The 24,868-nt window shown below is 38.0% G+C and overlaps 1 protein-coding gene and 1 long non-coding RNA gene across 4 annotated transcripts in view; one reads left to right on the top strand and one right to left on the bottom strand.

The window, feature by feature from the left end:
• Tmem135 (transmembrane protein 135) overlaps positions 1-24,868 on the top strand; it is a 268,940-nt gene that overhangs the window by 133,138 nt on the left and 110,934 nt on the right. For all 3 annotated transcript variants that reach the window (XM_060367497.1, XM_060367496.1, XM_060367495.1), the window contains one exon: positions 14,438-14,503. In XM_060367497.1, the coding sequence (XP_060223480.1) occupies positions 14,438-14,503 (66 nt within the window). The remainder of the gene's footprint in view (positions 1-14,437; positions 14,504-24,868) is intronic.
• LOC132647254 (uncharacterized) lies at positions 3,878-10,405 on the bottom strand. Its single transcript, XR_009585614.1, has 3 exons — positions 10,289-10,405; positions 5,679-5,762; positions 3,878-4,300 (listed from the first exon to the last, which is right to left on the bottom strand). It is a non-coding gene; the product is annotated as an uncharacterized LOC132647254 (long non-coding RNA).

The raw sequence follows: 24,868 nt of genomic DNA, 5'->3' as shown, positions 1-24,868 counted from the left end.
TAGGCTGTGAAAATGAAATTCCTATAAATTCTAGGGTGTGCACTCTTAATAGGACTAGACGGAAACATTGCATTTAGAGAACATTGGTTGTAATTACTAAGTAGACATACGTACTGTATATATTTATAAAATTTGTTCTTGGATTCTAAGTTCTCGTTAGTGTAATTTGTGATGCGAATAAAAATGACAGTGAGGCAGACTGGTGCAGAGGATGGTGGAAGGTTGTATAGGGGGCTGACTGCAAGCTGACCTGTCTCAGGGATGCAGGGAGAAGTGGCTGTAGGTGGAAAAGGCTGGGCATTCTTAGGGTGCAACAAGCAGCAGCTTCCATCTTTTCCAGCTACTCTTTATTTTGTCAAGTCTGTAGTAAGGTAATCTTGTTCTTTTTGGCTTAAGATTACGAATTCTCTATCACAGCACTGTTTATAGGCAGTGAAACAGTCTAGATTAGTGTCTGAGAACAATAGTTAGCATTGTGTTCACTGAGTGTGAACTAACCAGTTAAGTGCCACAGTTGCAAACTAGCTTCAATTAATGCAGAACACTAAAGCCCCCATTCATTCTCCTTGCTCCACGGGGCAGCCACATGGCCTCCATCAGCCAGCCCTGTTGGGTTAATGAAGATTCATGACTTTCAGTTTTGCCACCTGTGTTTTAGTATTGGGATTTTACCTTTTCTCTTCACAGGCTTCTCTGTTTTCTTCTCCTCCATATTCTATAGGAAGTTGAACTTATGTAAGTCTTTAACACAGCAGTGAGTGGTAGTTTAATAGAGCATACTAAGTTAAGTGATTAACACACACACACACACACACACACACACACACAGTCTACTTTAATACAGTGGTGAGTGATTTAGTATAGTATATGGGCCCATAAATGTGTATTTATGTATACAGGCCAGTTTAGGATGTTGATCTTCAGTAAAGTAAATTTTCTTCTTTTTTTAAAAAATTTATTTATTTTTATTAATTACGCTTTATTCACTTTGTATCCCCCCATAAGCCCCTCCCTCCTCCCTTCCCAGTCCCATCCTCCCTCCCCCTTCTTCACGTTTGCCCCTCCCCAAGTCCACTGATAGGGGAGGTCCTCCTCTCCTTCCTTCTGATCTTAGTCTATCAGATCACATCAGGAATGGCTGCACTGTCATCTTCTGTGGCCTAGTAAGGCTGCTCCCCCATCAGGGGGAGGTGATCAAAGAACAGGCCAATCAGATTATGTCAGAGGCAGTTCCTCTTCCCATTACTATGTAACCCACTTGGACACTAAGCTGCTATGGACTACATCTGTGCAGGGGTTCTAGGTTATCTCCATGCCTGGTACTTGGTTGGAGTATGAGTTTCTGGGAAGACCCCTGTGTTCAACTTTTCTGGTTCTGTTGCTCTCCTTGTGGAGTTCCTGTCCTCTCCAGATCTTACTATTTCCCACTTCTTATATAAGATTCTCTGCACATTGCCCAACAGTTGGCCATAAGTCTCAGCGTCTGCTTTCATAGTCTGCAGGGTAGATCCTTTTAGAGACCCTCTGTGGCAGGTTCCTAGGTTGTTTCCTGTTTTCTTCTGATGTCCATTCTCTTTGCCTTTCACAATGGGGATTGAGCATTTTAGTCAGGGTCCTTTCTCTTGATTAGTTTCTTTAGATGTACAGGTTTTAGTAGGTTTATCCTATGTTGTATGTTTCTATGAGTGAGTATATACCGTGTGTGTCTTTCTGCTTCTGGGACAGCTCACTCAGGATGATCCTTTCCAGTTCCCACCATTTATCTGCAAATTTCATGATTTCCTTATTTTTCATTGCTGAGTAATACTCCATTGTATAGATGTACCACAATTTCTGCATCCATTCTTCAGTTGAGGGGCATCTGGGCTGTTTCCAGCTTCTGGCTATTACAAATAAAGCTGCTACAAACATGGTTGAGCAAATGTCCTTATTGTGTATTTGAGCCTCTTTTGGATATATACCTCAGAGTGGTATGGCTGGATCTTGAGGAAGCGCTATTCCTAGTTTTCTGAGAAAGCACCAGATTGATTTCCAGAGTGGTTGTACGAGTTTGCATTCCCACCAGCAGTGGAGGAGGCTTCCCTTTTCTCTACAACCTCTCCAGCATGTGTTGTCACTTGAGTTTTTGATCTTGGCCATTCTGATGGGTGTAAGGTGAAATCTCAGGGTCGTTTTGAGTTGCATTTTCCTAATGGCTAATGACGTTGAGCATTTCTTTAAGTGTTTCTCTGCCATTCCTGATAAGTGTTTCTCTGATATTCCACTACAGGGAGTTTTCTGTTTAGCTCTGTTCCCCATTTTTTAATTTGATTACTTGGTTTGCTGCTTTTCAGCTTCTTTAGTTCTTTATATATACTGGATATTAGCCCTCTGTCAGATAAAGGGTTGGTGAAGATTCTTTTCCAGTCTGTAGGCAGTCATTTTGTTTTGATGACAGTGTCGTTTGCTTTACAGAAGCTTTTCAGTTTCATGAGGTCCCATTTATTGATTGTTGCTCTTAGAGCCTGTGCTGTTGGTGTTCTGTTCAGGAAGTTGTTTCCTGTACCAATGAGTTCTAGGGTCTTCCCCACTTTTTCTTCTAGCCGATTTAATGTGTCTGGTTTTACGTTGAGGTCTTTGATCCACTTGGACTTCAGTTTTGTGCAGGGTGATAAGTATGGGTCTATTTGCATTTTTCTACATGTAGACATCCAGTTGGACCAGCACCATTTGTTGAAGATGCTGTCTTTTCTCCATTGTATGGTTTTGGCATCTTTGTCAAAGATCAGGTGTCCATAAGTGTGTGGGTTTATTTCTGGGTCCTCTCTTTGGTTCCATTGATCCACCATTCTGTTTCTATGCCAGTACCATGCAGTTTTGATAACTGTTTCTCTATAGTACAGCTTAAGATCAGGGATGGAGATACCTCCAGAAGATGACAAGACAAGGCTGCCCACTCTGTCTATATCTCTTCAACATAGTTCTGGAAGTCCTTGCTAGAGCAATAAGACAGTTGAAGGAGATCAAGGGGATACAAATTGGAAAGGAAGAAGTCAAATTATCACTGTTTGCAGATGGTATGATAGTATATCTGAGTGACCCCAAAAACTTTAACAGGGAACTCCTACAGCGTCAGCAAAGTGGCCAGATACAAAATTAACTCAAAAAAATCAGTAGCCCTCTTGTATACAAAAGACAAAAGGGCTGAGAAAGAAATTAGGGAAACAACACCCTTCACAATAGCCACAAATGGCATAAAGTACCTTGGTGTAACTCTAACCAAGCAAGTCAAAGACTTGTATGAAAAAATTTCAAGTCTCTGAAGAAAGAATTAGAAGAAGATAAGAGAAGATGGAAAGATCTCCCATGGTCATGGCTTGGCACAATTAACATAGTAAAAATGGCCATTCTGCCAAAAGCAATCTACAGATTCAATGCAATTCCCATCAAATTACCAACAGAATTTTTTAGTGACCTGGAAAGAAAAATTCTCAACTTCATATGGAATAACAAGAAACCCAGAATTGCTAAAACAATCCTCTACAGTAAATTTTCTATGTTCAAGTAAGAAACTTATGTTGTTTCCTATATGTGTTGGGATTCGATATGGTAAAATGAAATTTTTGTTCACTGCCTTCCCCTTTCAGCATTCATCTTATTTCTGTACTTTCAGGTGCTTATCCTTGTAAATTTCCTGTGTTTAGACATTCTTACAACTTACTATAAATATTTAATGAACAAAAAAAGAATGTTTAGCAGAAAGCAGTAATATAAATATGGTTTCAGACAGAGTCAAGATACAGTGTAGTGTGGGGAAAGCAGATTTGCAGGTGAGAGCAACTTTTCTTGAGTCCAATCAAGCAGACTCTATTCCAGCTGGACAAATGAAGCTGCAGCTCTTGGCGTATCCTTCGCCTGGGCTCTCACTGTGGCTTTTTCACATCCATTTCCAGTTGCTTGTTTCTGAATTGATAGAGGACTTTTGTAGGTCTGGTTTACAGTCTAATGAAACTCTTGGTTTCTAATTTCTAGGGTTTCTGTTAACAGTTTTAATATTTAATATTAAATAGAGTTTGCCTATTTGGATTCCAACTGGGAAGCAATTCTGAGATTATGGTTTTGCTTCATGTGTTATTTACATTTTAATTGTTTAGTTTGTTTTGCTTATATTCTACCTAAGTGTTTTACAACTGTACCTTCTCTGCACTGCCTGTACGTTTTTTTAGTACTCTTCATGCATCTAATCCATATAGTCTTCTTATTCACAATCTCCCGCTTTCTGTCTTTTCCCATTATCTTCTCATTTTCAGTTATTGATATCCTAGATGGAAAACAAACAGAACATATAAACCTCCCACAAATATCATTTTCCCTAGACATTAGTACCACAGTGCCATTGTCTGTAAATTTTAGTATGGACACAAGTGAAATCTATTGCAACTTAACTATGAATTGTTGTCAGATCCTTATATTTGTTACTTCAATTAGCATCCTTTCTAACACAAATTCAAGTGAAAACTACCAGGAAAGACTCAGTACAATGAGACAAACAGTAAATGGGACATGTAAAACTACAAACAAACAAAATACTGTGAGACAGAGTTACTATGGCAGTTCCACCCTTTCACAGTTCCTCAGGGTAGCAATCCAAAGATGATAAGCCAGCTGAAAATCCGGAAACTTACTTCACAGTCCTACTTTCAAAAAGAATAGGAGCTGGAGAGATGGATCAGTGGTTAGGAACACTTGTTGCTTTTGTACAGAACCTGGCTTCAGTTCACAATTATCTATAAGTCCAGTTTCAGGGGATCCAGTGCCCCTTCTAACCTCTGGTAAAACTACATTCATGTATGCAAACACTCATATGCATAAAATAAAAATAAATAGATCTTTTAAAAGGGTAAATGAGTTGTCAAACAGTGGATGAAGTCAGGATCAATTCAAGACCTGTTCCAGAAAGGTAGCAAAATGAATGTAAATAAGCTATATTAGTTGGTGGAAAAATTAAGAACCTTGGAGGAAAACTTAGCATGGAAGCTTGTTGCTGAAAAAAAAAAAAAAAGAACCAAACACATGCTGGAAATGAGTCAATTAAGCAAACAAAAACACAGTGGAAAGCTAATTGGATATGACCAAGCAGAAAAATGAATTCTAGGGGTAGAGGATAAGGCTAAGAAAATATATTCTGACATACATACAGAAAGAATATCTATGAGCATGACCAAACAATTCAAGAACTCTGCAATATATCTAAGAGGTTAAAATAAAGGCTAAAAGGGTAAAAGGAGATGCTGGGGGGCAGTAGACAACATATTCACAAAACTGTCATAGAAAAAAAATAACAGAGAAATTGACATTAAAACATAAAGACCTAGGACTCCAAATAGACCTGGAGAGAGAAAACCTCACCATGACCACACTCAAACTGTCTAAAATGCAGAGCCAAGAACTGTTATTAAAAGCTGTAAGGGAAGCTGAGTCTTTAATGCCAGTGCTCAGGAGGCAGAGGCAGCCAGGATCTCTGAGTTGAAGGCCAGCCTGGGCTCCAGAGTGAGTTCCAGGACAGCCAGGGCTACACAGAGAAACTATGTCTTGAAAAACCAAACCAAACCAAACCAAACGAACCCAACCCAACCCAACCCAACCCAACCCAACCCAACCCAAAAGCAGTAGGGGGAAAAAAAAAGAGGTAAACTCACAAAGAGAAACAACCACAGTATGTCATCAGTTCTCACATCCAGAACACTATGTGCAAGACAGCATGGAATGATGTACTTCAAGCCCTGAAAGTAAATAATTGCCAATTAAGATTGTTATATCCAACAAATCATCTCAAAATTGATAGAGAAATAAGAATATTTCAAGACAAGTGCAAGTTAAGGAAATTCATGATCCAAGCCAGAACTGCAAAAAATAATACCATTTATAGAGAGAAAGGTGAAGGTCAGTACAATTCATGATTGCCAGATAGTATATTTCATGAAAGTGATAGATGAACAAGGGAGAGCTGGTGACAAATAATGTCTGCAGAGTAAACCAACAAACAAACCATCAACTGCCAGCAGTGGAGGAAGACACCATCTAGTAAAAGCCCAGGCCATAATGACATAACAAGCAGTGGAATTATAAAAAAATCGTGAACTGCAAATATTCCCAAATATGTAAAGCCCTCCTAAGTAGAAATAACAGCACAGGACAAATCTCACTACCTCATCTCAAAGGATATTGTGGAGGCATGGTCGGTACCCAAAATAGCATAGTACTGGCCCCAAGACAAACACACAAACAAATATCATAGAATAGAGCCTAGAAGTTAACTCACACAGCTCCAGCTATCTAATTTTTAGTAAAGACTTAAAAAACACATTGGAAAAAGGAACACAAAAAAAGTATCAATGAAGTCAGGTTGATTGACCATGTTCTTCTAGGCTTTAGTTGTTTTGTCTCTACTTTGTCAGTTATTGTCATGGAATATAGACTACATAGTATTTATTTGTTCATGTTGTTATATGAATCTTTAATTTGTGTATTTTGGAGTTTGTGTACTTTCTTTAGCTTTGACTAGAATTCCTGAGAAAGCAATTGAAGGGAGAAAGAATTTATTTTGGCCGAGGGCTTCCAAGCATTTGCACAAGGGTGTTGGCTTCATGCTTTGGGTCTTGAAGCGAGATATTATATCATGATGACAGGATATGGTAGAGGCTGTGTAGAAATAGAGAGAATGGCATAACCTTTAAAATTGAACCCACAGTGACCTGCTTTTTAAAAGTAGGCATTACTTCCTGGAGTGCTTACCACCTCCCAAAACAGCATCAGAGGCCACTGGAACCTTTTATAGTAGAGCCCAATGAAAACTGTTCTTAAATGTATGATGCATGTTATATATCTTTTGTAAATTGAATTATTTGTTATGAATTTTATTTCTGGGATTATATTTATATATATCAAATCAGTCTCAAAAGGAGTAATTATTACTTGTTTACTTATACCAATATTGAAGTTATGTTAGGTTTTGTAGCACCATGACCCAAAATACCTGACAGAAGCAACTGAAGTGGGGGGGAAGGGTTTATGTTGGCTTAGCACAGCAGGCAGGGAGGGGTAGCTCCATCTCTGGCGGTAGGAGCACAAGGTCATGTCTTGTTCACATGACAGCAGACAGGAAGTAGAGCCTTAGCTAGACCCAGCGCTGGTATAGTCTTCACAGGCCAGCCCTCGTACTTACTTCTATCAGTCCCCACCTCCTAAAAACTTCATAGCTTTCAAAATAGCACCCAAACCTGGAAACCAAGTGCTAAAAATATGAACTCATGGGAGACATTTCTGATGGACATCACGGTAACCACTATCCTTTTACAAAACAAGATGTATTGTCTACTGTTTCTTAGAACCCGGACAGAGGAAGGAGGGAGTAGTTGAATAGTCATCTAGTAATAATTTACTACATGGGCTAAACTTGTGTACTTTCAAAATATTTCAAATGATAAATCAGAGACCATGTTTAGGTAATTCTTTATTCGTGCTCTCCAGTTGGAAACTGAGCAGCCTGAGTTACTGTACTATTTGATGTTATTCCCCATTTTCTGGTTGAGAAAATTACGTTCTGTAATTGTCTGAGCTCTTGATTTGAAAGAGAATTGAAGTAATAGAACTCTGCATTTTGTTTTGTGCTTGTAGTTTTGCTTGTTGTGATATTTCGTTCATTTGCTATGACAATTAATTGAAGAAGATAGCATGATAGGGGAAATAGGTTTTTATTTTGCTATAATTTATTATGCTAAAAGAAGTCAGAAACATAACAAGGTACATGATTAGGTCATGTCACATTGAATAGAACATGACAGAACATGTATTTACAAAAGTACACTCTTCTTTAGAGCCAGAGGATTGCTCTCAATTTGGAAATGAACCATCTGCTTATCATTTACATTCCTGGACAACTCACCAGCCCACATTTCTAAACAGAAGTAGCATTCCACATAACCTTGAACCACTGTTGAGCCCCATTGTCTCCATATGTAGCACACATTTCCATGTACTGAATGAAAACAGATTATGACATTTATGATGTCTAAAAAGAACAAGTTGATTTCATTAGCATGAAAGACCAACAGATTAAATTTCTAACATTTGGGATTGCTGTAACACAGTTGGGACATATTTATTGACACTGTGGTTAACCACAGGTATCCCAAACAATCAGTATATGAACACTTACTCATACAAAACTTCAACAGAGGGGTGAAGATTCAGGTATGACTCATAAATATCTCTCTGAACAAATGTTGCCTCGAGAAACAAGAACAGGGAGAGTGACAAGTGCAGGTAAGATTCCATTGCTTGTTTGCCATTGGACAGCTATTGTGTGTGCTGCTTATTTCCTCCCTCTGATTACCCACTATGCACCAGAGCTCAGCTTTGTAAGCTGTGGTCACAACCTTGTATCTGAGACTGGACATAGAGCTGCACAAAATTGGAAGCAGGAAAAGCTTCCTACTTGCCCATTGGCCAAAAATTGATTAAAAAATCAATTCCACAGAGAAGCCAAGGTATTTCTGGCAGTTTTTGTCCATGTTGCCTGTCACAACTTTCTGAATGTAAACGTGTAGACTGTGCATGTCATGGCACACAGCACTGCCGAAGTGTTGCATGTCTGTGTTCTTATTCAAGTGTGTTGCATATTGAATCACAGTGCTTCCACTAGACAAAGTTTTCTGCTGTGGCAGAGACATAATGGTTTAATTATGGAGAGTAATGATTTGTAGTATTTGCCTGTCATCATTCTCCAGAATGTAAGCATCAAATTAGTATATCTTTTCATGGTATTGTGGTAGACTGTGTGAGTTTGAACATGAGTTGCAGACACATAACTGAAGTTGTATTGGGCACGTGACCCAAATCTAAACAGGAAATTCATACACTTCACATTAAGCTCTAAAAATTTATTGTTAGCATTACCATTAGTGTGTGTGTGTGTGTGTGTGTGTGTGTGTATGCATGTATGTGTGCACATGTACACACATGTCAGGGGTGCTTGTGTGCCATGGAGTGCTTATAGAGCTTAGTAGACAACTTTCAGAAGTCAGTTCTTCTACTGTAGATTTCTGGAATCCATGTTGTCAGGCTTTAGTGGTAAGAACTTTTAGCCTCTGAGTCCTTTTGTCTGTTATCCCTTCAAACTGATCACATAGCCACAGCAAGCCCAATAACAGCCCAGGAGACATGCCTTATAGAAATTAACAACTTGACAATATGTTTAATTTTTAACAGTAGCACCAAGGTAAGCCAATGAGTAACAAACAATACTTAACCCAGGCAAGGTGGTGCATGCTTGTCATCCAGTACTTGGGAAGTGAAGGAAAGACTGAAGTTCAAAGCCAGCCTCTTTCTCATTTAAAAAAAAAATCCCCAATACTTCTGGTTCTCAGCATTTTGGATAAGGGGTGCTCAAAGTGTAATCCATTTTCTGTTCTTCCTCCTCTTTCATCATGATCATAACTATCACCACCACCACCACCACCACCAATGTAATCACCTTTAACATCATCATCCTTTGTACATACCATGTCAGCAGGCAGGAGCAGCAGCAGCTGCTGTTCTCTGGTGTTAAATCTCTTGTGTAGCACTCAGACGTTGAGATTCCTCAGCCCTCGTTAAAGGTTCCTGTTGTATCTTCTAGCAGACCTCAGATTTCTTAATCCTTAATAGGGGCCAATATTGAAGCATCTGGGTGTGAAATGTCTGTGACGCTTGGCCCTAAAGGGCTCCTAAATCTCTGGAACTACTTCAGTGACTAAGTCCTGTAATTTTTATTTTCTATGGATTTTTTTTAAACAAGAGCTGAACTTTCTGTCTATTTTCAGCATTTCCCTTGTTCCTTCCCTAGTTTTTTTTTTTTTTTTTTTCTTTATTTACCTATACCTTCAGCTGTCTCCAAAGTCACTAGAATTCACCAAGGCTTAGGACAACAAAAAGCCCTGTATATTAAGTAGCCTGAGTTTTCACACTGAGGATTTCCAGTAATCAGCTGCTCTCAATGCATAAATTTTCTTGAGCTGTGAATCGAATGCTAAAGTAGCTTGGGTGGGTCTGACATTTGAAAGTCCAGCTAGACATTTGACTGACACCTCTTTTGCTCAGAAGCATCTAGGGTAGCAATGGAGAGTCTTAACAGTTGACAGTTAAGAAATCAGCTTGTCCCATCTCACAGCATCTTTGCATAGTTGCAAGAAAAGGAACGTCAAAAAGAATGATCAGAATAAGAATTTAAAGAACTTAATACTTACTTTGATTTTCAGCAGTACTTTACCTGTTTAATATCTGCCAGGCACCCCAGCACAGGGACAGGTGTACCTCTTTTCTCTGTCTCACATCTATTACTTTTGTAGTTTTGGGAGACGAATTAAGAACATCTAATGATGGTGGGGTAGAGAGTTTGTCAAATCATTCCACCTTCAGAAAATAGCACAAAAGCTCAAGTATTAGAAACAATTGGAAAAACAGCCAAAGGCCCATGGTAACTTGCCCCTTCCAAAGTAGCTCATGGCTCTTCTTTGTGGTCAGTTACTCATCCAGAATTACTGCTGGAATTATTTGTAATAATTTACATATGATAACAATGGTTAAATTTAACTATTAAAGGTACAAAACATTAAACAGTTTTTAATCATTCAGGGTTTAAAAATATGTGAAAATTATTGTTCAATTATTTGTGTTCATCTCTTACTGTGCGTTATTTAGAAATTATACATTTCCACAAAAATATGTGAAAGTGTTTTGTGTGTACATGTACATATGTGTGTATGTATATATGGCATGCCCAGCTGTCCTCTGGAGTCTTAGAACATATCCCACCCCTGGGTAGAGACCATACTATAGTCAGGGAGAAACATTAGAAAATGAAGGATAAAGAAAATTCCCAGAGATTACCACTGCTGGGTCTTCATCATGCATGTCTATACATGCTTTTGACGTACCCACATGTACAAAAAGACACACACAGTCACAGTCTTGAACTTAGGATTTATTCCAGCTAGGATTTATGAGACTGGCTTTCTCATCCAACACTGTTCTTAAAAAGCAGTATTTCTTGATAATGTTTTTAAACAAGAATTTGTATCTTTCCACCCACACATACTCACATAGGAAGTGTAAATGAATGTTTGGTATTATTCATGTTAGGTGGAATGAAAACTCTAGGAGTAGGTTGTTTTTATGGTTTTTATGTTGTGAGATAGTTACAAGTACTGACAGTCTTCTGTTCTGACCTTTCCCCCTCCCACACTTGTTAGCACTTGCTTAGGTACAAATAAATGAAAAGCCTGTAGTGGAGGTCAGAAGAAACTTGCACACTCCAGTGCTTCTCAATAGGAACCAGGCAGCTTAGCCTAACGGACAGAAAGTCCTTAGATTGAGACATCCTGAAAACATTGGCGGAAGGAGGTGGTAAAGCCGTTCATTTGGATACCAAAGACAAGGTAAATAAAGAAGAATCTTGTCTTCAAATAGTCTCTCCTTTTATCTGTGGACTAAGACATAAAAGGAATTTGATCTGGTTTTGAGAAACCATTGTTTAGTTTATCTCAGAGGATTGCTTGCTCCATCCCTCTTTCCGTGCTTCCTCTACGTAGGCACCTTACTGAGTTGTCTGGTTTTAATGGAAGCTGGAGGATGTATGGTACACTGTGGCATGCCTGTCACTGAGAGTAGACTAAAAGCAAATGCGTCATTGGTGACAGTTTTACAAGTAGATCTTTCAGCTAGTTTTATGTGCTTCAGTAAAAGCTATCAGTGAACCCACTGATGTGTAATTTATCCTTCCTCAACAATGGTGTATTTTGAATCTCTTACCAAATTATATTGAGATTGTGCTGCATTTTCAAAATCTAGCAGACCATCCTGAAGTATTATAGTCTTTAAATTTTTCTGCGTTTGTTTGCACTTCAGCTCCTTTGTCTCTCTGCTCCGTGTGTGTTGGCTTGTGCATAGGAACTCTAAGGATTGTTGCTTATCTTTAAACAATTTCAGGAAAAAATATTCTTATTTACAGATCACATGCTAAACTTTACCAGTTAGGTCCAATTCAGGGTCCTACCCATTTTCCCATAGGCCCTAAATATAGACTTGCTTTTGCCTTGACAACTTCTGAACTGTCTACCTTTCCATTGTTGTAACTCTAGAGTTAATCCAACAGAAATGCATGTTTTCCAGCCTTTGCTGGGCCTTGTTTCTTGGACCACCTCTATCATCTCCTTGTTTTTCTTTTGCATATATACATACTGTCACCCTGTCTTAAAGTCTGTATTTTTTTTTTTTTTTGTCATTCTCACAAGATTATTCTGTGTCTTAATTTAGAAAGGAAAGTGAGCAAATTGGGTTGGATAAGGCGGAGAGTCCTGGGGAAGGAGGAGGGAGAGAGCTTAGTTGTGTTCATGTTTTCTTTGTAACATTTATAGATTGCTATGCATACTTGTAACCCCATCCTCTGCAGGTTCATTCTTACTCACTCTCCAAACTCCCTCTGTTCCTCCTTTCTTTCTGGCCACCCACTCCTACCTGACCATTACAAACTCAAGATGTGTATCTTAAAAAATCCTATGACCACCTCAAAGCTCTGGATCTGGGCCCGGGTGGTAGCTGAGCTGGTCAGGCCACTAGTTCTCCTACACCCACTGGGCCCATTTTTCTTAGTGCTGGAGTGTACAAAGGGGCCAGTCCTTCAGATTTAAAGCTGTAGGATCTTTATGACATAGGGCAACAACAGGACATCTGGGGAGTCCTGGTGAGGATCCAGGACTGATAGAGTAGCAGAAACAAGTGGCCTGGAACCAGGAATGACTCATTGCAGTGAACATTTGTGTAAAGAAGTGTAGACAAAAGGGTGTACTGCAGGACACAGCTTCTACAATGAGAGTTTTTCTTTTTACTTTCCTTGGTGAGATTGTAAGGACAGAAGGCAGGATATGAAGGGGGATGGAGACATGAACGGGATTGGGGTGTTTGATGTGAACTACACAAAAAAATCAATAAAAAGTTAAATAAAATAAAAGAATAAAATAATAAAAGAATCAATAGAAATAAATAATAAAATATTAAGTAAATATTAAAAATAACAAACAATAAATAAAAAGTTAAATAAAAATATTATGACTTTTTTTTTTCACCCATCTATGACTTTCTAGCTCTAGCTCAGTCTCTCTCCTTACCATCCTGGTCAAACATTATAGAAGGAGTTCGTGGATAGCATCCCACAGCCTTGTACCCGTATACACCAAGGGAGTTACCCTGTGGAACAGTTGTCATTGTTTTGAAAACTGCTCACTGATTATCAGATCATTTCCTTGAAAGGCTAAAAAAAAAACCCTTAAATTTATGCCTATATGAATCACACATGGGATTTAAATAAGTAGTAAGTCGCACCTCTTCCTTACCTTGTGTACATGTTTACAATGCTATCATTGCTGTTTGGCTTTTTGAGGCTCTTGCCCCAGTCTTCTGAATGCTGGGATTACAGATGTGCACCATCACGCCCTTATTTGCTCCTCTTGATTCACTTGTGACTATTGGATTTGCGCTATAGAAGGTGGGAATTTGCTAAGATTTTCACATCATGGTAAAACACAAATTGTGCTTAAAATGATAGTTAATGTTTACCGGATCCTATTCAGGCTTACTTTGTGGCTGTTATTTATAACTGAGACAGTCTACAGTTAGAAAATTTTAGGCTTTTTCTATGAAATAAAATTATTGCCATTTTATAGGGATTGAATCTGTAGATCACTTTGGATAGCATTAATACCTCAATACTAAGTCTTTAAACCCAGGAGTTGAAGGTGGTTTTGCATTTATTTGTGTCTTAAATTTTCTTTTAGCACTATTTGTTGTTTATACTGGACAATTTTTTAAAAAACCTCTATGATCAAATTTTTTTGCTAAGACATTGATTCTTTTTACTGTCTTTGTAAATGAAGTTGTTTTCTTTTATGATTTTTGCTAGCTTGTGGAGATCAATGACTGGGTTATTATCTGTGACATTTTAAAGTTACTACTCCCTCTCTCTCATATTTTAGAGCAGACAAGATATTTGAATGAATTCATTGGAAAATAACATTTAGAATAACCATCAACTTCTGAATTGAATACAAATGTTGACTTTTGCTAATGTTAAACTTATTTGGTTGAATATATATGAATTGCTGGCACAGAAGGACCCACCATGTCAATAGCTTTTAGGAACATTTCACATCAGCTTTTTAAAGTGAGAAGCCTGAAAACTGCATTCTGGGAATAATTTAGAACTTGTCACTCTTTTTGTATGTTAAAGCTTCTCTTAAAGGTACTGGGCATGTTATAGTGCTGGCATTTTAGATTTGGGCGAGATATTCACTTGTGTACACATCATGTATTTAGCTTGATTATACTTTGTACTTATTTGTACTTTTTCTCAATTTGTTCTCAGGCCACAGAAACACTGTTTAGAATGGGTGTTGCAAGAGGAACCATCACAACCTTAAGAAACGGAGAAGTAAGATGAGAATCTTGATATAGTTATAACTTGTTACTTCATGGTTTGTGGTGTCTACAGTATATACTGTGGGGATATTTTCTGTGATGCTTTGTGTAACAGAGACATTGTTGATGGATATAACATTGATTGTACTTGGTGTGCATATCCTTCATCCTTTATACTTTTTGGAGCCAGGACTTACGTTGAAAATGAATTGCTGAGTCATTTAACCTCAGGTTTCTAATTGCTTTTATTTTTGAGAGAAGGTGACATCTCTTTAATAATAACTTGTGCACAGACATTTCCCTGAAAACAATCCTTTGCCATTTGTGCTTCCTTTTTTTTGTCAGAAGTGGCATTTGAACCCGCGCCTTTGGGGGAGACTGCTGTCTGAATGCAGTGCCTTAGATTGCTTAGCCATCCTGACAAGTATGCTTCCTTTTTATGTTACAAAGAATTGGTACTTATTTGCTAGGCTACAACTTAAAATATTTAGTCTTTTGTCACTGGCCAAGAGAAAGTATGACCTGTTTGTTTTGTCTTACTGAGTTGGCTGGTTTAGTTTTAGTGTATAAGTTTTGATGTTTCAAAAGTCCCTGTTATTTAAAAATTTCTATCATCTGGAATAAATTTCCAGTCAAAAATTACTAGCCGTCTATTCTGTCTTTTCCTTCATTTCCTTCCTTACTACAACATAGTTAGATTGCAGGTAAATGTAATGTTTTGTTGCTTGTATTTCTGTTTTACTGGTAATGCTTAATGATGAAATGCAGTGTTTTCTATCCTAGAATTAAATTCTTTCTTAGTTAATTTGTAATTGATTAACCTCAGTATTTAGCAATGGAAGTGAATGATGGGTAATTGGAATTGTATACCTGTATGATTATAATTTGAATTGGCTGGTATATTTGCTCAATAGGAACAACTATCACATCATTTAAAAAAAGGCATTGTATTCCTAAATATTTAATTGTGTATTGGCAAATCACTACATGATTTTAACATATTTTGTAGATGAAGAAAGACTTAATTCCTCATATTTACAATAAATTGATGTAGTGCTGTTCTGATAAAAGAAAATATATCTGCCTAGAAAGCATGGCAGTGAAATTTCAGATTTTATTAATTACTGTATGCTTATTCAGAGGGGCTAACGTACTTTTGCACTTTAATGCCTGTTGTATAGAAAGGGTACAGGCTTTACAAGCAGTCATTTGAGTGTGACAGTACATTTGGGGTATATGGCCTTACTTTATTGAATGTGCAATAACTAATGTGCTGGTTTTCCAGGCATGCTTTCCTTCTTGCTGGGACTTAACACATATGAATGACCTAGATTAACATTAGACCAAGTGTATAAACACTCTGGCCATCTGTTCTTAAAACCAGTAAGATACACATTATTTATTTATTTATTTTACATTTTAGCAGCTCTGAAAATGGAATGTGTCATTTAATCATGGAAATGTTTGAAGAGGCTTGAATACTATCTTACAAATTAAATGTATGAAAGACATTTTGAGCAGAGGAATGCTAAGTCATGCTTTTTTAAAGTTAATTTATTTTTTATTCACTTTACATCTTGGTTATAGCCCCATCCCACCTCGCCTGCCAGTCCCACCCTTCCTCCCCATCCCCTATTCCTCAGAAAAGGGGAGCCTCCCTTTCTATCCACCCCAACTCATCAAGTCACTGAGCATGTCCTTTTCCCCTGTGACCTGTCAAGGCGGTTCCACCAGAGAGAAGTGATCAAAAAGCTGACAATTGAGTCCTTGTCCCATACAGTCTCCGTTTCCCTTACTAGATGACCTTCACGAGGCCTAAGCTGCCCATCTGCTACATCTTTGTAGGGGGCCTAGGTCCAGTTTGTGCATGGTCCTTGGTTGATGCTTCAGTCTCAGTAGACCCCTCTGGACCCTGGTTATTTGGCTCTGTTGGTCTTCTTGTGGAGCTTCTGTCACGTACATGTCATTTTCTCTTTCCTCCCATTTTCCACATGACTCCCTATGCATCTCCCAGTGTTCGGCTGTGAGTCTCAGCATCTGTTTTGAAGTTTTGAGGACAACTCTGATAGGCTCCTGTCAGCAGGTTGAGCATTGTGCATAGTGCCAGGGGTTGGCACTCTCCCATAGGGTGGGTCTCAGGTTGGGCCAGGCATTGGTTGGACATTCCCTCCATCTCTGCTCTATCTTTATCCCTGCACGTCTTGCAGGCAGGGTAAAATTTGGGTCCAAGCTTTTGTGGGTGGGTTAGTGTTCCCCTCCCTCTGCTTGGAGACTAGTCTAGCTAGTGTTTTGGCTGAGATCAGGTAGGTAGGAAGCAGGAAAGCTTTTATTGGACCACAGTCTCTCTAAAACCATTATCTTTGCCCCCATATTATTTGCTTCAGTGTGATTGCTGTAGACAAGAGCTTTTAATTACCAGTAATCCTATTTGAATGCTAAACAATTGTATTATTGCTAAAGCTTCTAAGATTAATCAGCAAAAGTTTTTATATATTTTGAATTGTTACTTTTCATGTGTATAGAAAAATATGTGGCTTAACATAATAGAAAAATGAAGTATTTACTCCTTACAGTATGTGAGCTCATACCCAGCTGTGGCGACCTTTTTATGAAAGCTATAGTAGCATTGTGACTTACTCATATAACTTAGAAAGCAGATTGTCTTCTGGGGAGGCTTTTACAAATAGCTCTTGTCTGTTTGAATGGTGGACTTTATTCACCTTAGTAAACAGTTATTGACTCAAATATGAAACTTTTGATAGTTTTTCAAGAAGGTTGTAATCCTGTATTCTGCCGTTCAGTTGTGGCTTTAAGATGAAAAGCACACTGTGTTAAAGGCAGCTACATTCTGAAATTTCTGTATTTAAAGCATCACTCTGCTTTTGTATAACTTAAGATGAAAATAAAGCAGGTATTGGTACTTGGTAAGATTAATTTTCAGTCTTACATAATTTATTGTTGTCTGTGCCGGGTGCAGCATGCTGTAGCAGACCTGCATGCCTGGAGCATATGGATGACAGAGATTACTTTGTGGAGCTGGCTCTTTTCCTTCTGCAGTTATGTGGGTTTAGGGGACTGAACTCAGGCCATCAGTTTTGCACAGGAAGTGTCCTTACCTGCTGAGCCATCTGGTCGGCCTTTAAAATTCTTAAAGTTCTGAAAGGAAATAAAGTTAGGTGATTGACTGTCACAGGAAGTTAGATTACAGATTCTCAGTTTCAGTTAAGTGCTTTATCTCTTTTTAACAGTTAGTAACATATATCCAGTCCTTAATTAAATGATAGGGAATCATTATGAGTATACAACAGACAAGCGAGATAGCAGTGGTTCTCAGCCTTTCTAATGCCACAACCCTTTAACACAGTTCCTTAGGTTGTGGGGACTTATTTTTTTGTTGTTGTTGCTACTTAAGTGTAATTTTGATACTTTTATTAATTGTAATATATAAATATCTGTGTTTCTTTTTAAAATTTGTTTATTTATGTTTTTTTTTTAAATATAGGAGTTCTTTGTCTGCACGTACACATACATGTCAGAAGAGGGCACCAGATACCTTTACAGATGGTTGTGAGCCACCATGTGGTTGCTGGGAATTGAACTCAGGACCTCTGAAAGAGTAGCCATTGTTATCAACCACCAATACATCTTACCAGCCCAATATCTGTGCTTTGTGATGAGCTTAGGAGACCCCTGTTAAATGGTCATTCGACCCCCGAAACAGTCACAACTCACCGGTTGAGAAACACTGGTTTATAGCCAGGCTGAATTGATTCATCTATTGTGGTTCTATTAATTTTTCAGTATTTAAATTAAAAAAATAGCAATTTACTTTCATTTAGTTAAAACCTTCATTTTAAAGACTTTTTTGGCATTACATATGAAATATTGGAGGGATTTTCTGAACAGAAAGAATTATTCCTGCCCTTTTATTCAGAGGGCATTTATTGACTACTCTGTATGTCTGACATTGTTTCAGGTGCCTGCCGTCTGCATGTGAGCAGAGTTGGCCAATAGTCCTACACTGGGGAAGTATGCATCCTAACCTAGAGTAACTTATTTTTACTAGGGAGGAATGTCTAAGGGTACAGAGAAATCAGAACGTAGACAATTACCAAACTTCAAAAGCAGTCGTAAGCAAGGCTGTGGTTTGTAAGTACAAGTAATTTGGATCACAGTGGAGTTCAGTTAGTGATTATCCAAGAAGATGCATCTTTCACTGTGCCTTTATTAAATGCATAAGCAAGATTGAAGATGAAGATGTCAAAAGAGAGACAATCTTAAAAGAAGCAAGGTGGAGAGCTACAGAGAGCCACAGGGGACACAAAACTTTAATTGAAGAATCCAGAGAGAATGTGAGAGGAGGATGAATGTTTGCTGAAGTAATATTTATGGGGGGTTTATATTCTAGGCAAATGTCATTTATACACTAAAACAGGTTTCTTTACAAAGTATTATTGGGAGAAATTGGAGAGAACACATATATACAAATATTGATGGATTTGGGAGACAGTATTGTAAAAATGCCTATAATGCCTATGCTATTTAAAGCATTCCACAGAGTCAATGAAATACCCATATACCAGTGACATTTTTCCAAAAACTAGAAACAAACAAACAAACAAACACAACAAAAACCCAAAACCTGGGGCTGGAGAAATGGCTTAGGGGTTAAGTACACTGACTGCTCTTTCAGTACTCTCAGCACCCATATGGCAGCTCGTTGTCCAAGATCTGACACTCTCACATAGACACACATGCTGGCAAAACACCAATGCATATAATTAAAGTAAATACATTAAAAAAGAAAACTGGAGTCCTGGAAACACAATTGGAGTCATAGGAAACTCTGAGCACTGAAACTTTGTTGAATGGAATGAACAAAGCAGGAGACATTGTATCGCTTGACTTCAAGTATGCTGCAAAGCTGTAGTCATCAAAACAGCACATATTGGCTTAAAAAAAGCCATACAGAGACCATTGGAGGGGAGTAAATAAGCCCACAAACCAGCAGCCAGTTGATTTTGACAAGGTGCAAGTGATACCCACAGTGAAAAGGACAGTCTTTCAATAAATGGGCACTGAGATACTAGGTCTTCAATTGTGGAAAAATGAAATAAGGCTGCAACCTCTCACTAGTTATAAAAATCAAATAAAAATAAGCTAAAGACATTATTTAGGGCCCCCAAATATGAGACTCCTGGGATCCGCACTAAACTCCAAAATCAGAAGAGCCAATTGTCCTGGGCAGCACCATGAAGCCCTGTCCCGAGGAAAAGCCAGCAGCAACTCACTAAGACAGTATATACTAGTGAAGTTTGTACTAGTGAAGTATGTACTAGTGAAGTATGTACTAGTGAAGTTTGTACTAGTGAAGTATGTACTAGTGAAGTATGTACTAGTGAAGTTTGTACTAGTGAAGTTTGTACTAGTGAAGTATGTACTAGTGAAGTTTGTACTAGTGAAGTTTGTACTAGTGAAGTATGTACTAGTGAAGTTTGTACTAGTGAAGTATGTACTAGTGAAGTTTGTACTAGTGAAGTATGTACTAGTGAAGTTTGTACTAGTGAAGTATATACTAGTGAAGTTTGTACTAGTGAAGGTGTAGCGTTGAGCCCTCCACACACTACTGCTGGGAAAGTAGATTACTATGGACACCGTGGAAAACACGAGGGAGGCCCCTCAAAAACAGAGCATGGCAGATTCTTCGATACATAGCTAAGGCAGATGAAATTGTCATGTTGAAGGGCGTGTACATCTGTGTGTTAACTGCAGCATTCTCCGTAAGAACCAACACATGCAATCTACCCATGTGCCCACCTGCTGATGAATGGAAGAAGGGACTGTGGTCCATATATACCAAAGAGTACTGTTGATCATGGGATTTAGTAGATCCTTAATTTGTGACACCATGAATAGAGGTACAGATAATACTGTTCAGTGAAATATCAGGTGCAGAAAGTTGACTACCATGCGTCTCACTCATGTTTAACCTTTAAAGAGTTGATCACACGGAAACTGAGAATAGAGGAGTGGTTACTAGAAGGGAGGGCAACCGTGAAGAGAGGAATGAGAGAAAGCTTGAACAATAGGGACTGTGCCACATTTAAATCAGAATTTCTGGGAGTGCTAATGCACAATAGTGTGACTATAGATAAGAGGAATTTACTCTACATTTAAAAAAGCTATATGAATCTTAAAAGTTACTACCCTAAAATAATTAATATTGAGAAGAGAGGGAAGAGAGGGATATTTAACTTGATTTAAAAATTAGATAATGTAGTCATGTCTTGAAACACATTGTGGTGCACTTTTTATTAAGTACAAGTTTTATATTTTATCTATCAATTAAGAATCACAAGAAAGCCAGGTGTGATGGTACACACCTTTAATCCCAGCACTTGGGAGGCAGAGGCAGGAGGGTCTCTGTGAGTTCAAGGCCACCCTAGTCTGCAGAGTGAGTCCAGGACAGCCAAGGCTACACAGAGAAACCCAGTCTTAAAAAAAAAAAAAAAAAAAACAAAACAAAAAGAAAAAAAAACTAATTACAAGAAAAACTAATAACTATCAATTTTATGTACTTAGCACTATTGTTTTTGAAAAGGAGAACTTTGAGGGTAGAAAAAACTAACCCTTCACCTTTTCTTGAGAATGTTCTATATGTAGACTTATGCTATATGCACACCCCATTGAGGTATAGTACAGGAATTAGAACCCTGTTCTACTTCCTGGTTTAGGCAGTCTTTTGTCATGAAAAGCCTGCATTTGAGTAGACCTAGTTTCTCTTTCTGACTTTTCTAGCTGTGTCTCGGGCAGTGCACTTAATTACCTGCAAATTGGTATCCAGAGTTTTGAGAATTAGATAAGATTTAGGGCCCTGGATAGCTTTAACATTTTCTGCTTCTAGAAAGATGCATATGTCCTGTGTGCCTCATACTGTAAAGTTGGGGTCACCAGCCTTGCTTATTCCGGAGAATTGCTATGAAGCACTAAGAAATTACAAGATTGGGCTAGTCCAATATATTCATCTTATTTTTACATGTTGACTCATTTCAATGCATAGCTACTTCTCTAAAACATCTTGAGATTTCTTTCATTTTCAATTTTTTGAACTTAAAACAGATAATAGCTTGGGTAAGATAATATAAAGAAATAAAAAATACAAAGTGTATTATTGTAAAGGTTTACTGTAATGTAGACTACAGTGGCATGATTTGCTGCTGTCTTGACAAGGTGCTTAGGAATTTTCCCCGGATCTACTTATGGTGTTTGTTTTAGTGTCATTTCCTGTTGCTTTGATAAAACACTGTGGCAAAAGCAACTTATAAGAGAAAGGATTTATTTGGCTTCCAATTCCAGATTATGGTCCATTGTTACATAGAAGTTAAGGCAACAGGAACTTGAAATGGCTAGTTGCATCACATCCACGGTCAAGGAGAGAGCAGTGAATTGATACATGCATGCCAATGTTCAGCTCCTCCTCCCCTTTCATTCAGTGCATTGTGCAGCCCGGGAAATGGTACTGCTTACTCAATCAGTCCATTAAAGAAAATCCCCAGAAGCTGTGCCCACAGGCCAACCAAATCTAGACAGTCTTTCCGGAGACTCCATTCTGAGGTAATTTCAGATTATGTCACGTTAACAATTTCAAACAAGTCTCACAGTGCCATGAGGAGTTAGTTATTCTGCATTACCTGCTAGGGTTGGAAAATTTCTTTTGTAACTTTCTAGGAGACTGCTGTTAATAACTAATGCAGAATATTTAGCTGTAGAGTAGGCACAGCTTGGCACAGCTCTATAACCTTGGTTATAGAGCTTTTTTATTTAAAATTTTTATATTAATTACAGTTTATTCACTTTGTATCCTAGCTGTAGCCCCCTCTCGCCTCCCCTCTGAATTCCAACCTCCCTCCCTCATCCTCTCCTATGCCCCTCTCCAAGTCCACTGTTAGGGGAGGTCCTCCTCCCCTTTACTCTGACTCTACCCTATCAGGTCTCATCAGGACTGGCTTCATTGTCCTCCTCTGTGGCCTGGTAAGGCTGCTCCCCCATCCAGGGGAGGCAGTCAAAGAGCCAGCCACTGAGTTCATGTTAGCAACAGTCCCTGTTCCCCTTACTAGGGTACCTACTTGGAGACTGATAGAGCTTTGTATTTTGAGGCAGGTGCCTGGTAGGTGATAGACACTCTGAGTGTCTGATGAACAGATTATAGATGAATTTACCCACAACTTCTGTGGCAAATACTGTTTTTTTTTTTTTTTTTTTTTTTTTTTTTAGTTTAAGACAATTAATACTATAAATATCCTTATTGATATTTTTATGTTTAAATGTCAGTACTGTGTTAATTCAAAGATTTGGAGCTAGGATCCACAAGAGAGGGAACTTGCTGTGTTTGTCTTTTTGGATATGGGTTATCTCACTAAGTGTATTTTGTGCAAGTAAATTTACTTGCAAATTTTATGATTAATTTTTCTTTATGGCTAAATAGAATCCCACTGTGTACATGTACTGCATTTTCATTTTGTGTTTCTTACCTATTTGAAGAGAACAGCAGTGAACATGGCTGAGCAAGTATCTCTGTATCTCTGTAGTTGGTATTAAATCCTTTGGCTGTGTGCCAAGGATTTTGGTGTAGCTGAATGAGACACTGGACTTATCTTTACCTGAGAATTCTCCTCATTGATTTCCACAGTGGCTGCACCAGTTCTCTTTCTCAGTAGCAGTAGATAAGGGTTTCACTTTCCTGGCATCCTCTGCAGCATTTGTTGTCAGTTGATTTCTTAATCTTAGCCGTTATGACTAGAGTAAAATAAAATCTCGAAAGTTGAAAGAAGTAACAAAGCGTTAGTATTACAAACTGGTGGCTTTGAGGTTTGAAGGCAATAGAATAGAGGTTTGAATGCCAATAACTGGAAGCAGATATTTTTTTGAAGAGCATCTTAGGTAAATGCAGCCTGTGGTACTCTAGTAATACCTAGTATCTTCTGTTGCCCCTTTCTTCCCCTGAATAATCATTGTGTGCTTATAAGATCCTTGATCCTTTTCAGTTACAAACAAAACTAACAGATTAAGCTTCTAGGATACTTTATAGTTCACTAGTTGAGCCTATAATTTGTCACAAAGAATGTTTTTGTTCAGTATCTTCTCTGAATAAAGATTATGCCTTGGACTATGAGAAATAAGATCACGTGTATATTAGGTATCTAGCACAATGTCTGATATGAACTAAATGTATTATGTCCTATGTTAAATCACAATTATTATTATTATTTATTTATGTAGAGGTCTTGTGGTAAGTCTCTGTAGTATATAATTTGAAAGTTGGTAGTGACAGAGTTTAAGTGAGTTTAAGTGCTGTTCCCTTCTGAGTAGTCAGTTACTTACTTGAAAGTCACTCTATTTAGATTGGCATATACTGTGTATATGCAGTATTGTGTTCAGTTACAGACTTCCTATACTTAACCAAATCCTGCTGATCATATCTTTGTTTTTATACAAGTAATAAACATGTCAGGAAGTGCTTGTCAGGAAGTACGCTGACAGAAGAAAACCTGACATGTAAAGAGCGCTATACACAAAAGAGGGTAAAGTTACTGTGCCGAGTGCCCAGTTTTTCTGATAAGTGGAAGTGGTTGGTCAAAGGTCTTTTTGAGGTGAGATGCTGACTTTCCCCAGATACAGGCGTTCACTTGATCCAACAAAGAAACCTGGACTGCCAATTTTGCAACAAAACCTTTGATTTTTATATTTTTAAAAACAGCAATAAAGTATTAAGATACCACACATAGGTCCACTGACATCGAAATATTCTCTTCCTAATTTTATTAGTTTCCTCTCATTTGCCTATACCTTCCAAGAAAAGAGGATTAAATTCAAGGATTCTGACTTTTTTAGAATCTTACCACATAAATTATTCATGATGTTTCTTCTTTTTTTCCTGGTCTTATTTCCAAATTATTCTTTCTTGAAAAGCTGTAATAATTTATTAGATTTTATTCCATAAAAGTTATAATGTATTTAACAGGACCCAAAGAAGGACAGATGAAATAAATATAGGTTGTAGTCTAGTGATAGTGGATATTCATAATGAGCAAAATATATTATGCAGAGAATTCCTAAAGCTATTTCTGTAATTTATTGATAATAAATGAGTCCTGAGTACAAAACAAAGTTTGAGGTCAGTAAAGTCTACTCATCATCACATCTGGGGATGTGGTGTTGGTCATCATACTTGGGTGATGCAGTGTTGGTCATCACACCTGGGGATGCAGTGTTAGTCTTCACACCTGGGGATGCAGTGTGTTAGAGGTGGCCGAGTGAATGTTTGGATTTCTTCCTGGATTTGTTTCCAAATCACTTCAGTTGGCAACCTGGCTAAGGA

The sequence above is a fragment of the Meriones unguiculatus genome, chromosome 14, assembly GCF_030254825.1.
Source record: "Meriones unguiculatus strain TT.TT164.6M chromosome 14, Bangor_MerUng_6.1, whole genome shotgun sequence".
NCBI lineage: Eukaryota > Metazoa > Chordata > Mammalia > Rodentia > Muridae > Meriones > Meriones unguiculatus.
The sequence above is the reverse complement of the archived record's forward strand: the minus strand, read 5'-3'. Positions and strand labels throughout refer to the sequence as shown.